Source organism: Myxocyprinus asiaticus, chromosome 14 (assembly GCF_019703515.2).
Source record: "Myxocyprinus asiaticus isolate MX2 ecotype Aquarium Trade chromosome 14, UBuf_Myxa_2, whole genome shotgun sequence".
NCBI classification, from domain to species: domain Eukaryota; kingdom Metazoa; phylum Chordata; class Actinopteri; order Cypriniformes; family Catostomidae; genus Myxocyprinus; species Myxocyprinus asiaticus.
The window spans coordinates 22,821,830-22,835,504 of record NC_059357.1 but is presented as its reverse complement, the minus strand read 5'-3'; the positions used below and the strand labels follow the sequence as shown (position 1 = coordinate 22,835,504).

Here is a 13,675-nt window from a genome sequence, read left to right as displayed (position 1 = left end):
TTGAAAAATATTTTGAAAATGTTACACTGTCTGGGCATTTTGTAGATCTCTTTGTGATAGATACAAGTGCCAGGTCTCTAAGGAACCAAATAGTGTTTGGTGAAATTCACATGGTTAATCGGCCTGTCACTACATGTAATATACTTAAAATGCATACATGCAAACAAATTTGTTCATTTGTACCTGACAACTATAAAATATATCCCTCTCTCTTCCTCTCCACCCTTTTTCCTAGGTCAAAAAAAAAAAAAATTCACTGTGTTGGACTGACACTGACAGGTTTGACCCAAGAGCATTTTGTGACCTCTGGAGCACCACTTCTCATTTCCTCATGCATCAGTTTGTCCTAACTGGTCCTCCTAAAACCTGGTGGATTTGAGTCAGCTCCTGAAGATTCAGATTGCGACTGCTGTATAACGGGCCCTCCAATCCTCTCGAGTTCTAACCCAGCCTTAACAGAGCCATCCAGCTACCATTACCAGCCTTCACAGTAGGACATACAGACAAACAGTGCTGGAATTTACTGCCTCACTCTTTTATTGCAAGAGAACTTTAGTATTGCATCCAGGGAGTTACATAACACCAAAACAAAGACTTGTACACCTGTGAGCACTCACTCTGATCGAATGGCATCATAACCACTCAAACACACCCAAGATTGCCAATTATTAACCTATTCCACCTTTCTTACAGACAGACACACACACACACACACACACACACACACAATAGCAAGTGCCCACACAGACAATCACATACAAAAACCTACTAGTTGGATTACCAAAGTAGCTCATGATGGGAAAGTAGATTTCTGACACCACGGATAGCCTGCACAGAGGTTTGGGACACAGTTTTGTGTCTGAGCGTTCCATGTCTGGCAACGGCAACCCCTGTCCAAGCCCTGGAGGGTTGGGTAGCCCTCTCGGGGGCTTCCCCATGCACCACTACCCTTACTTCTTCCCTCATATGCTAGGGGGGCTCTCACCTCCAGCCCTTTCAGGACTTCCTGTCAGTGGATACAGCACTCCATCTCCTGCAAGTGAGTTTCCTTTATTTCCTGTATGTATGGTGCGAAGTATGCATCAGCAGTTTGCTGCTGTAGTAGATGATTTTTGGAATGTAAGAACAGTGCAACCATGGTGGTTATGTTAAGTATGCTATTACAAAGCATGCTTAAAAACTACACACTAAAACACTTTACCAAGGGCTAATCATGCAGGACAGTTGCAGCACAGTTAAACCTTAAAGGTGAAGTGTGTAGTTTCTGTGCCACTAGCGTCACCAAACGGATTTGCGAAAATAATGATATATAAAATAATTGTTTTTCAAACAAGTTTCCCGAAACACTCACCCTTCACGTCTCCCACTGGTCGGACAAAATGATAGACCCGCCCCAAACTCACGCTATTGGCTGAGCCAGCATTGCTGTGTTGAGCTGGTCAGGATGCTCAAACAAACAGAACACTCAGTGTGTAAACTGTGTATACATACACACCAATACGCTGATAATGAGCAAAAATCGGCTTATTAAAAAATCCAACAACACAAGAACCACATTTACATGAGATTTGAAATCATCTGATTATTCTCTGCTTTTGATGTCAAAACGTAAAAAGTAAAGTGCACAATGCTTGCACACGTTGGTTAAGCTGCAAGAACGGCGGTAAATGTGTTTACATGCAACACGGAATGGTGTGATGTGCAAAAAAATAAATTAAAAAAATGTGTGCCGATATTTCTTTTTCTTACTTTGATAAACTGTTTAATGCGATAACATGACCAGTGATCACACACTTTGTCAGCATACTAAACACAATCGGTGTAAGATTATGTATGGAAATGTGTTCATTATGTTTTAAAGTGCCACAATGTTTGCACTTTTTAAGTGCAATATACCTACATTTGACCATTAGATCATATATCTGCATATTAACCTGGGATAAAAAATAAAGTATTTTAAAAAATTTCAAAATACAGTATACACTTCAGCTTTAAGATTAAAGGAATATTCTGGGTTTGGTACAAGTTAAGCTCAATTGACAGCACATGTTGATTACCACAAAAATAATTTTGAATTGTCCCTCCTTTTCTGTAAGCAAGCAAAAATCTGGGTTTCAGTGAGGCATTTACAGTGGAAGTGAATGGGGCCAATTTTTAAAGGCAGATATGTGAAGCTTACATTAATTCTTCTATTAAAACTTGCATATTATTTAAGCTATAAACTTTCTTAAATCATTTTATCATAGTGAAAAAAAAACTTGCTTTAGTCATTTTAGGGTTTTAGAGTTTGTTGACATTACATCGTCATGTTGGCTATAACTTTACACAGAAAAGGTTAGTAAGCAATTTTATCACACTAAAATCATGTTAACACACATATTGTTTACATCTTGTGGCTATAGTTTTGAAACATTGTGTATTTTAACGTTTACCGATTGGCCCCATTCACTTTCTTTGTAAGTGCCTCACTGGAAGCCAGATTTTTGCTTTTTTTAAAGAAAAGGAGGGATGAGTCAAAATTTATTTTTGTGGAAATCAATATTATGCTGTCGATATAGCTTAACCGGTGGGTCCAAAGGAGGGCGCTATATTGCGAAAAAAGTTTGCGCTTAAAACGTTAAAGTCTCTGTATACATGTCAGGCATATGAGGTATCATTTGAATTCCTAGAATCTGAACTTTCAGAGATATCCATCACTTCTGCATTTATGTTAATTAAAATAACTTAATAAGGCCTCAAAACGTGCGTTAAAAATGTAAAAAAAAAAATAAATAAAAAAAAAAATATATAAAAATAAAAGTCCTTCACATAGCACATAAATGGACAAGTCATATATCAAATGAAAGCTCTCGCTCTCAGGAATGTGACTGTACAGTTTTTTTTTTTTGTTGCCCTAATACCACAGTTCGAAAGATTTTCAAAAGAATCACAAAATGAAATATGATTTCTGTAAGTCATCAAATACAGATGTCTCTTTTATGCTCTTATAACTGTTGCTGTAAGCCCCAAATAGCTAAAAACTTTATATATGCTTTTACCGTAGGAGATTCTCAAAAAATTTAGCCATCATTTACTTGTCTGTGAGCTTGCTTGGCTGAATAATCCAAGTGAGATCTTAGATGTCTAGAACAAAATATGCCATCCAGAAGGAAAAACATGCAAAACAAATCATCAGAAAAATATGTTTTCGACTATGAATGATAAAATGTTTTATATCATCGTAAAGGGGAGGATCTCAGCTTTCTAATGACACCTAGATTGAGCTTCTAATAATTAAATCTAATAATCTTTTTTTTTATTATTTGGGTGTTTCTCTGAAAAATGAGACCATTTTTTTGCAATTAGTCCACATCAGTATTTGTGAATGGTGACTTTTAAATTTAAATTTGTGAAAAATTGCAGGTGGCAGCCCCCAAATGCACCAGAGTTTATGGTACTGAACCAGAAATATTCCTTTTAGGTGTTCCTGGAGGAAGAGGAGATTTTAGTAGATAGTCATTAATAGCCATGGATGGTCTTTTGCAGTTATGCTCGCTACAGTGAAGTTAAGCAATGTAAATCTAACTTTGCAAATTTGGTGATTGCTATTGCTGTGTATACTTTACAAATCACCCTCTGACCATATTAAGATTGTGGCCTTAGGAGACCCTTGATTAAATACTGTTAAGTGGAATGTTGAAGCCTAGCTACAATTTTTCAACAACCACTATGGGAACATTTAAAATCCTTAGAGCATCTAGGCTTTATGGCTTTGTTCTAAGTTAGCTCTTTATATCTTTGAAATGTCCTGTTTCATCTTGCAGAATGGCTTGTGTTTTCATAGATCTATAAATGTATATGAGGTATGCTTGTGATCAATATGCTATAAAGTCTCTCTCTCTCTCTCGCTCTCTCTCTCTCTCTCTCTCTCTTTCTTGAGGTTTTGGTAGTTTGTTGGTTGTGATGATCAAATCCACAGATCTGGCTGATGTAACTAACATGAATTTAGTTTAATCACAACCTATGCACATGATTCCTGCTGTTTCTCGAGGCCCATTGCTTCAGTGTGTCAGATCTCATTGGTTTTAATCATCCTATGTTTTGTATCTGTTGTTAAGCCTGTTCTGCACTTGAGGTGCAAAAACCACTGGAATGTTTTCATGCAAAACTGAGATGCCATGCTGCCCACTGTGCCTAGGGTTATGGGCGTCCTTATGTGAACTGTGTGTGTTTGCGTATCTGTTTGTGCATGAATACTTGCCTGCAAGTACTTGATGATTACTGAACAAAACATAAAAGCACAGTATAATAGACGGTTTCATCATCAGCATGGCTTCATCATAGCTGCTGTAAAATGACCATTACTGGGACTGGGTGATATAACCAAACAAATTATAGCTTGATATTTGGCAGCCGTTTGATAATGTTCTATATAGACCTGTATCAATATTTATGTATTTGCTCTGAATGGCTTAAATTGTTTTTATTTTATTTTTTTATTAGAAGAACCATCCAATGCCAAACAGCAACCCATCCCTGCAAACACCGAATGTTTGCCTTATGTTAGCGTATGGTTCCCGTTTGGTTGTTTTTAGATTGTATTTTTTTTTAACTGTAAACCAACGCTCCTAGAATGTTGCAGGGAGGTTTTTGTCTGACAACCTAATAAGAAATTATACAGAACGTTCTCTAATGGTTATTTTTATGTTTTATTTTTATAACCATATTTGTCCAGTAGATTCAAAATGTTTAATGTAAGAACTAAAACAGTTCAAATATAGTTAAAAGTAACCAAGGCAAGTTTCCCACTCTGCTTTTCACTAAAAGAACACAGGGATGAATTTTTTAAATTATTTTTATACATTATAAACACTAATGCTCAAAATAATTAATTGTTTTGAGTAGGGAAAAATTAAATTATACAAATTAGTTCAAATAAATTAACCTTGATGAGTATTTAGAACTTTCTCTTTTTTTTTTTCTTTGAGTTCACAAAACTTACACCTTTTAAGTAACCTGAATTGTTTTATTGTTTTGATTTTAATTAACTTTACATTTGGAACTTAAATTTAACTGAAACTGGGCATTTTCCCTGCATGCTTTGCATGAAACTCAACAGGGAGAGTAAATGTTAAAATTAAATGTTATATATTAAGTGTCTTTGTGCTAGGTTAATGTAAAGGGAGAGACTTGTTAGTGTTTAATGTTTTGTGTTATTTAGAAGAGTTTCTGTTATTCTGGAGTTTTGGGGGTTACCATTATGGTGGATAGTGGAGCTTGAGCTTAGGATGCGGACAGGTACAATTTCAGATTGTTCTACAGTATAACGCTTAACTCATAAAGCAATTGCTATGCTAATCAAAGCATAGTGATTCCAATAAGCATGCATTTGACATGCTGTCATTCACTGTACTAGCTAGTTCCAGCTAGTCTTAGCTAGTTAGGTTCCCTCTACGTGAAGTATTTAGGTTGAGCTTACATGGTTATCTTAAGTTCAGGCAAAGAGTTAAATTTAAAGGTAATTGCTATTAAAAATTTATGAGTTAGCTTACTCAATATTTCAAGTTAAGAGCAATTAACATGCACATGTAGTACAAAATAAAAATCCGAATGTTCTGTTAACTTAAACTTTTTAGAATTTATTAACTAAATAGAATTATGTAACTGATTGCCTCAAATTTTTTGAGTTCTGCCAACTTATTAGGGTTTACAGTGTATATGCACCAGTATAGCAATATATAATAGTAAACAGCAATATTTACCTACATATATTTTGCAAAAACATTTTTGAGTGAACATATTTTAGTGACAACGCTAACAAATAGTTGAATCAGATTTTTTAGTCAGTTCATTAATATGGACAGTTTTAACTGATTCACGGAAATGAATCAAACGTACCTACTCAAATGCTCTTACGGCATTTTTGTTACTAAATTTAAATTTAAATCAGATAAACTATTAAAATATATGTTTGAGCGCTATCATACTCGCGGATCATGAGACAAGTTAAGGGTGCAAATCTAGTCAAATTACAGTCTGTGTGAAACTTATTTGAATAGCCAAATAAAAGTGCAATTAAATCATCATAATATTCACATATTCACCCAAAATGTTGCTTTATTTTAAATAACCAGCAGACATATCAGTATATCAGACAGCCCTTATCATATATGAGTACATTAGACAGAAGGGCAATTTTTAGTTGTCCCTTTCTGTGCTAGAAATGTAAACCACAATGCCTTGAATCAAGCCCATGTCTTGAATACTAGCTTTCCAATCAAACCTGCAGAGGAAACGTTAGAAAATTTTAGATAACATCAACATTGTGTTTTTTTTTGTTTGTTTTTTTTTGTGATCTAAGAAGACATTCCTGTCCACTGTGCACACTTGAAATGACAGTACATAATGTTTTGACTCCGTGGGAGGGAGCGCATCTTGAGACAGCTACTGCTGCAGTGGCTGCCGCCAAGCGCCATCGGCAGGGAAGCTTTGACAGTCAGTCAGCGGCAACTCCCTCCTGGGCCCAGAGCTCCTAATGTGCCTCTCTGCATAGTGCTATATGACAAACAACTCTCTGACGCTCACGGGGGCTAATTATTACACACCCCCTGCTGACTCGCGGAAAGACTCTGCAAGCTGTCAAGTGAGAAAAGGCGCACAGCAAAATTTTGATGCCCTATGTGAAGAAAGGAGTCTGAGGGTGTTGTGGGAACATTATTATTTTGCTTCCAGAGGATGATGCAAAAGTTTGCTTGGGATTGCTTCAGTTAAGCCTATTAGTCAAGGAGACTGTATCACTGCAAAGCCCAAATAAGTTTCTGTTGGTTTTGCTGTGGGCTGTGTATCTGCATGAGGTCCAAATGAGGTCCAAGAGATCGATGGGGTGGGGAGCATATATTTATCTTCTCTGAAAGTGTTGAGTTTTCATTCCATATGTGGTGAGATATAGAATATGGATGGATATGGAGGAGCCTGTTATTGTAGAGCTCTCCTAACTCAGTTGCTTCTTACTTGAACAGGCGCTAGAAGGAATCCCCAGGGTGCTCCTTGTCACTTGCTGTGCTGTAATGAAGTGTCAACTGGCAGGCACAGAATTCCAGCAGCTGGAAGGCACTGTGATTAGATTTAGGCTCGCTGGAGTTATGTAGATCTAACAGACTTCTACCTCCTTTGGTCTTCTTAGTTAGGATGATATACAAGTGTTTCAGGGTAGTTTCAAGAAAAGCAGTGGGAAGGTGGACCTGTGTTCTCCTACTAATGATTGAACACGAGAGTCTAACACTGTTCCACAAAGTTTATTATAGACTTTGCTTTTATTTAACCCTGAAAGAAACTATGAATTATGCAGTGATATTACCAAGATTCATCACTGCATGAATGACATTTTGGTTAAAATTATATTTTATTACGAACATATTAAAAAAAATAATTAAAAAAATAATTTTAAACGATATTACCAGAATGGAAGTGTGAAATGAATGTGTGTTATTTAATAAAGTCTTGTAAAAGTAAAGATTTTGGGTTAATTTTTCTATTCCACTCCATTTACCTGTCGTCTCTCTGAAATTACACAAGCTAGCTAGATCATTTAATTGTAGCTTGACTTATAAACTTTGAGAATGCGCGCAATATCACGCAACCTTAAATTATTTACGGATAATATTAAATATGACTGTTAAGACAGAAAGCACTTTATCAGGTGTTATCATTTAAAATGTATATACTTAATCCTTTGCACACACACACACACACACACACACACACACACACACACACACACACACACAGTTCAAATCCAGGGTGTGCTGAGTGACTCCAGCCAGGTCTCCTAAGCAACCAAATTGGCCTGGTTGCTAGGGAGGGTAAAGTCACATGGGGTAACCTCCTTGTGGTCTCGATTAGGGGTTCTCGCTCTCAATGTCATGCACAGCGAGCCACGTGATAAGATGCGCGTATTGACGGTCTCAGAAGCAGAGGCAACTGAGACTTGTCCTCCGGATTGAGGTGAGTAACCGCACCACCACGAGGACCTAATAAGTAGTGGGAATTGGGCTTTCCAAAATTGGGGAGAAAAGGGGATGAAAAAAACCAACAACAACAAAAACAATGAAGAAGCAGGTCGTCTAAATAATCACAAACTCTGAGACCGGCATTTCTCAGTACAGTTGAGATGCTTCTTTGATGCATAAAAGTGATTGAAACTGAGCAAGTTTCTCTCTGTGACACACTGGGACTTTCTCACACGTTTGGCACATTTTCAATTATAATCCAATTATGAAATCATCATGTAATGCGACTATATGAATCGTTACATATGTATTGCGACACATATCATATCGAAAGGTGGCTGGTGATACCCAACACAAGTTTATAGGCTGGGCTACCTTAAAGGAATATTCCGGGTTCAATACAAGTTAAGCTCTACTGACAACATTTGTGGCATTAAGTTGATTACCACAAAAAATACTTTTGACTGGTCCCTCCTTTTCTTAAAAGCAAAAATCAAGGTTACAGTGAGGCATTTACAATAGAAGTGAAAGGGGCCAATTGTTTGAGGGTTTAAAGGCAGAAATTTATAATGAATAATTTTATAAAAAGCATTTACATTAATTTTTCTGTTAAAACTTGTATTATTTGAGCTGTAAAGTTAAATTGCCATTTTTACAGTCATTTTAGAGTTTATGGTTTGTTGACAGTACATTGTCATGGCAACAATGTTGTAAAATAGCTATAACTTTACACTGAAAAGGTTAAGTGATTTTATCATACAAAAATAAAATAAAATGCTGAACTATCCCTTTAAAACTCTTGTGTTCCGAGCTCTGTCAGACTCTACAAAATCTCAGAAAGATATCATAGGAAAATTTGTGTTTTTTTGCAATACAGCATACTGTGCTGCAAAAACTGTGCATGCAATATGCACATGGCTCTGGAGTAGCTACAATAAAAAGAGATTTTAAAAAAATGACACACAATATATTCATCCACAACTGAAGCCTGCTCAGAATTTTGTGCCTTTTCACAGAGCTGTTCTTTGTGTATAAATAACAGATGGACTTAGTTTGAGGGACATCTTGAAGGATTAGGGTGTCTTATTATATTTCTAACCTCCTGGTCTGCTCTTCATTCAGAGCAAACGGATTCCTTACTGACTCTAATGGTAATAACAGTGTCGTACCAGTTTGGATCTAGATGATCAGTCACATTGTTTGATAAATGTAGACATTAATTAATTACACTTGATGTTAAGATATATGTTTGGAAATCAACTAGTTTCTGTTGCCACATTGATTACTAGATGGTAACCTTCATGCTGTGCAACCCCTTGGCAGCAGCACATGTGCTTTCTAGAATTTCTAAAGCACGTTCGTTACCATGTTTACTCTGATTCTCAGTTACCCACTCTTTCTCTCTCAACAAGGAGCAGGCTAATGGTGTTCTGCTTGAGCATTCATGTATATTTTAACAAATCTTTGCTGCTTTGTATTTTTATTTTTATTTTTAATTTTATTTATTTTTTTATATAGCCCTAATCCTTGGTAGCTCCATTTCCTCAGTTTCAAAATTCTATTCTGCCCCCGGCCCCCCAAGCGCCACTTGAGTTCAATATAGAATGCAGTTTAATGCCACAGATTGGATGGCATCAACTACCAACAACCCCTGCCTCCCTCCCTCCAGGGCCCCCGCAGAAAGAGAAAGAAAAAGATTCAAAGCAGGGCAACTTTACTCTGCTCTGCAGGGAAATGAATACAACTCTCCTTGGTTCAGTTTATTCATTTTTAATATGTTGTTACTGCTGTGACTCATTGGCTTTTCATAAGTAACAGCAAAGCAGCAACAGCATCAAGAGTTGGCAAATGCGGACATGAGTGTCTTTTTATACTACTTAATTTCCCTTGATATTTGGGTGGCCTTTAGCCTTAAAGTGTAGATGTGCTGTGTTTAATCATTCAGTACTGTGTATGTGTATAGACACTCTCTTGGGTTGCATGACTAAAGTAACAGAAAGAAATTTTGCCCTCTCAGTGCCTAAAAGTTGAAAAAGTGCCTAAAATGAAACTTCTGTCATCATTTACTGACTCTCATGTTATTCCAAACCTGCATGCTGTATTTTTTTTTCAATGGAACACAAAAAAATACATTTTGAATAATTTCTTACTCCGTTTTCCATACAAAGGTAGTACATAGTAAGCAGTCTTTCAAGCCCTTAAAAGGTCATAAAAGTAGTCCATATGACTTGTGCGCTATATTCCAAGTCAACCTTCGCCATAGGTGCCGTGTTTTATTTGATATTAGGTTAATTTTGCTAGGTTTAACATTATTGAACAATGCATAAATGATTTAAAAATTAGGACAAATGTATTTGGATGCTTTCTGGCTGGCAAACGTTAACATTGGAACATGTCCATGATGAACAACAACTGTGGTTACTCTGCCAGGACACCTGAAATTTAGGGGAACTTTAAGACAGCATAAACGTAATCCATAACACTCCAGTGGTTAAATTCATATCTTCAGAAGTGTTATGATACTGTGGGTAAGAAACTGATCAATATTTAAGTCCTTTTTTACTGTAAATTCTCCTCCCTGCCCAGTAGGTGGCAACCTGCACGAAGAATGCAAATTGCCAAAAACAAAAGATGAATGTAAAAGTTAAAGTGGAGATTTATAGTAAAAAAGGACTTAAATATTGATTTTGTTACCCATTCAGTTGCATTGTGAGGACCTACAAAGCTGAAATATTCCTCTAAAATCTTTGTGTTCAGCAGAAGAAAGAAAGAAATACATACCTGGGATGGCATGAGGGTGAGTAAATGATGAGAGAATTTTCATTTTTGGGTGAACTATCCCTTTAAGTTAAATCTAAATTTCACTTCTACGACTATATCTAGTACATCTTTTTGATGCTTTCAAATCCAGTGGTTTGCAGCCAATTCCCAATGCAAGAGCTGCCTATCCTACTCCAGCTGTCTGAAACACATTTTGATAGATGTCAGGCTGCAGTTAATCACTATGCACACAGTGTGTGTGAGGAGATGGGCCTGTTCATGTCAAAGCATCCCTCGATTCGCTTGGCCTCCTGGAAGTGTGAAAATGCAGTCGTCTGATCTGGCAGGGGTTGCCGGTGTTATTTAGCTTTCAGATGTCATCAGGATTTCTCTGAATGAAGAGCAGACCACTATTGTTTGTCAGGCCTGCTGTTTTTCCTCTTCGTCACACTGGATATTTTCTCCGTGCTGGTCGTGTAAATTATGGATTTGCATGTGGCCGCCTCCGCCTGGGGACGCGCCTGGGCTGGGCGTTCAGCCTGCGGGCTTGTCAGTGTGATATTTATGTCTCCTAACCTTCAATCCAGGACCACTATGTCACTGGTTCATTCATATGCATGTGAGGATTAGAATGCTACATTAAATCACACATCAGTTGCTTATGGCAGAGATTGGATTAATTAGATCTCAACTAGTAATTACTGTGGATTTTGAAACTCCAGTAAGGTTATGATAAATGTCCACCCCATAATGCAAAATGAATGGTCAACCAAACCCAAAATCTTTTTCATTTTGTGTCAGTTGCTATTCAGTGGTCAGAGCTGTGGCTTAGAACACCTGCTCTAGACACACTGAGCTGTGGTGCTCACGCAGGAGATGCAGGTTTGAATCTGATCCAACTCATGTCCCAATCCCATTCATCATTTCCTGTCATCTTTCTACTTTCATTATCAATAAAGTTGATCTACAGTGATAAAATTATGGTTATCAACTGATTTTGGACATCCTCGCCATGCTCAAAAGAGCTGTTTTTGTTGTGGGTCCCCAACCAGCACTAACCACTATAAACCTGTCTAAGCTGGTCTTGTCAGCAGGGTAAATATGTAGCCAAGTTCACCTGTAATTCTGGGTACTGGATAAAAAGATACCGGGTGAATTGTCACTGCTCATTTCTGTGTGTCTAACATGGTTGCCCTTCTCTGGATGCCCGGAGCAACAGACTAAGCTCATGACATTCTCACTGTCACAGCTTGCTCCTGTCTAACACTAGCATGCCTATCATTATTTGAGCAGTCTGATTTGATGCATGCTGATGTTGTTTACTTGCATCTGATTTTATTGCTCAACGCTGCTCAGATTTTCAGGCATTATCTTGACCCAATCAGTAGTTTAGGGTCTTTTACTTCTAAAACTTAATTTACTCATTTAATTGAAATAAGTGGTATCATTATTAAAGTGGAAGACTTTCAACTGATAAAGAGAGGACATGAAATAAGGGGGCAAGAGGGGTGATTCAGTCATATGACGTGAGTCAGACTTGAACCTGCATCACCTACATGAGCAGCCTGTCTCAGCATGTCAGAGCATGTTTGCTAACTACTACTAGGCCCTGACCCCAACTAGGCTCCTCCTTGACAGCATGGCAATTCACCTAAAGCCCATTTAGTATCAACCACAAATGTACGTCATTCAGACACATAAGTTCCCAGCGCTGACAAGGATATATGCAATTACCTTTAACTCGGGATTGTGTTATCTGTTCAACCACGCAGTCCTCTTATTACTGAACATGAAAAGATGTTACAAGCCGTAAAAATGGAAGTGCTTATGAGCAGCGTGGGATGTGATGCCGCTGTATTTATTCAGTGCTGTTCATCATCAGACAGTAGCTCTGTTTTACAAGTGCATCCTCAGGCTGGTTGGCATTACCATTTGATTAGTCATAGGCCCAGACTTACAGCCATATGCTGCTCGCGTGCAGCGCATCTCATGTTGGCTCAGGCGGTATCAACTGATCCCAGTGTCCATACGGCATGCATCGGGGGGGGGGGGGCACCCTGTCCAAGCAGACAGGGTGGCGTCCATGCAGCCTGCAGGCATCTTAAATCACCCTGGGTCAGGCGGCCTTTCACAGAAGAATCTTTCCTTTGGGTCTTGAGTTTCTTGCTTCTCTCTCTCGCTCTCTCTCTCTCTCTCAGCTGCATATCTTCCTGGCTAAATGACAGCAGCCTTTTTCCTACATTAAGAAATCAATGGTTGATTTGTGTTGGTTATTGTTTAATACAATTGCATACAATTATTGCTCTGATATGCAGGTTGAAGAGGACCTCTTAAAAGGATAGTTCACCCAAAAATTACAATTCCATTTACTAACCCTAATGCCATCCCAGATGTGTATGACTTTCTTTCTTCTGCTGAACACAAACAAAGATTTTTAGAAGAATATTTTAGTGCAAGTGAATGAGTACCAAAAATTTGAAGCTCCAAAAAGCAAATAAAGGCAGCAAAAATGTTGTCCCTAAGACTCCAGTGGTTAAAGCGATATGATAGATGTGGGTGAGAAAGAGATCAATATTTAAGTTAGTTTTTACTATAAATTCTCCTCCCTGCCCTGTAGGTGGTGATATGCACAAGGAATGAGAAAAGGCAAAAACAAAAAAAGAATGAGAAAGTGAAAGTGGAAATTATAGTAAAAAAGGACTTAAATATTGATCTGTTTCTCACCCACACCCATCATATCGCTTCTGAAGATATAGATTTAACCACTGGAGTCTTATGGATTATTTTTATGCTGCCTTTATATGCTTTCAGGGCTTCAAAGTTTGGTATCCATTCACTTGCATTGTATGGACCAACAGAGCTGAGAAATTCTTCTAAAAATCTTTGTTTGTGTTCAGCAGAAGAAAGTCATACAGAGTAAATGATGA

The 13,675-nt window shown here is 37.6% G+C and overlaps 1 protein-coding gene across 9 annotated transcripts in view; it reads left to right on the top strand.

The window, feature by feature from the left end:
• The window catches only part of LOC127452287 (retinoic acid receptor alpha-B), a 183,314-nt gene that overhangs the window by 79,759 nt on the left and 89,880 nt on the right, over positions 1–13,675 (top strand). For all 9 annotated transcript variants that reach the window (XM_051717653.1, XM_051717648.1, XM_051717652.1 and 6 more), the window contains one exon: positions 236–1,039. In XM_051717653.1, coding sequence (XP_051573613.1) covers positions 871–1,039 — 169 coding nt within the window. In that variant the 5' untranslated portion in view covers positions 236–870. The remainder of the gene's footprint in view (positions 1–235; positions 1,040–13,675) is intronic.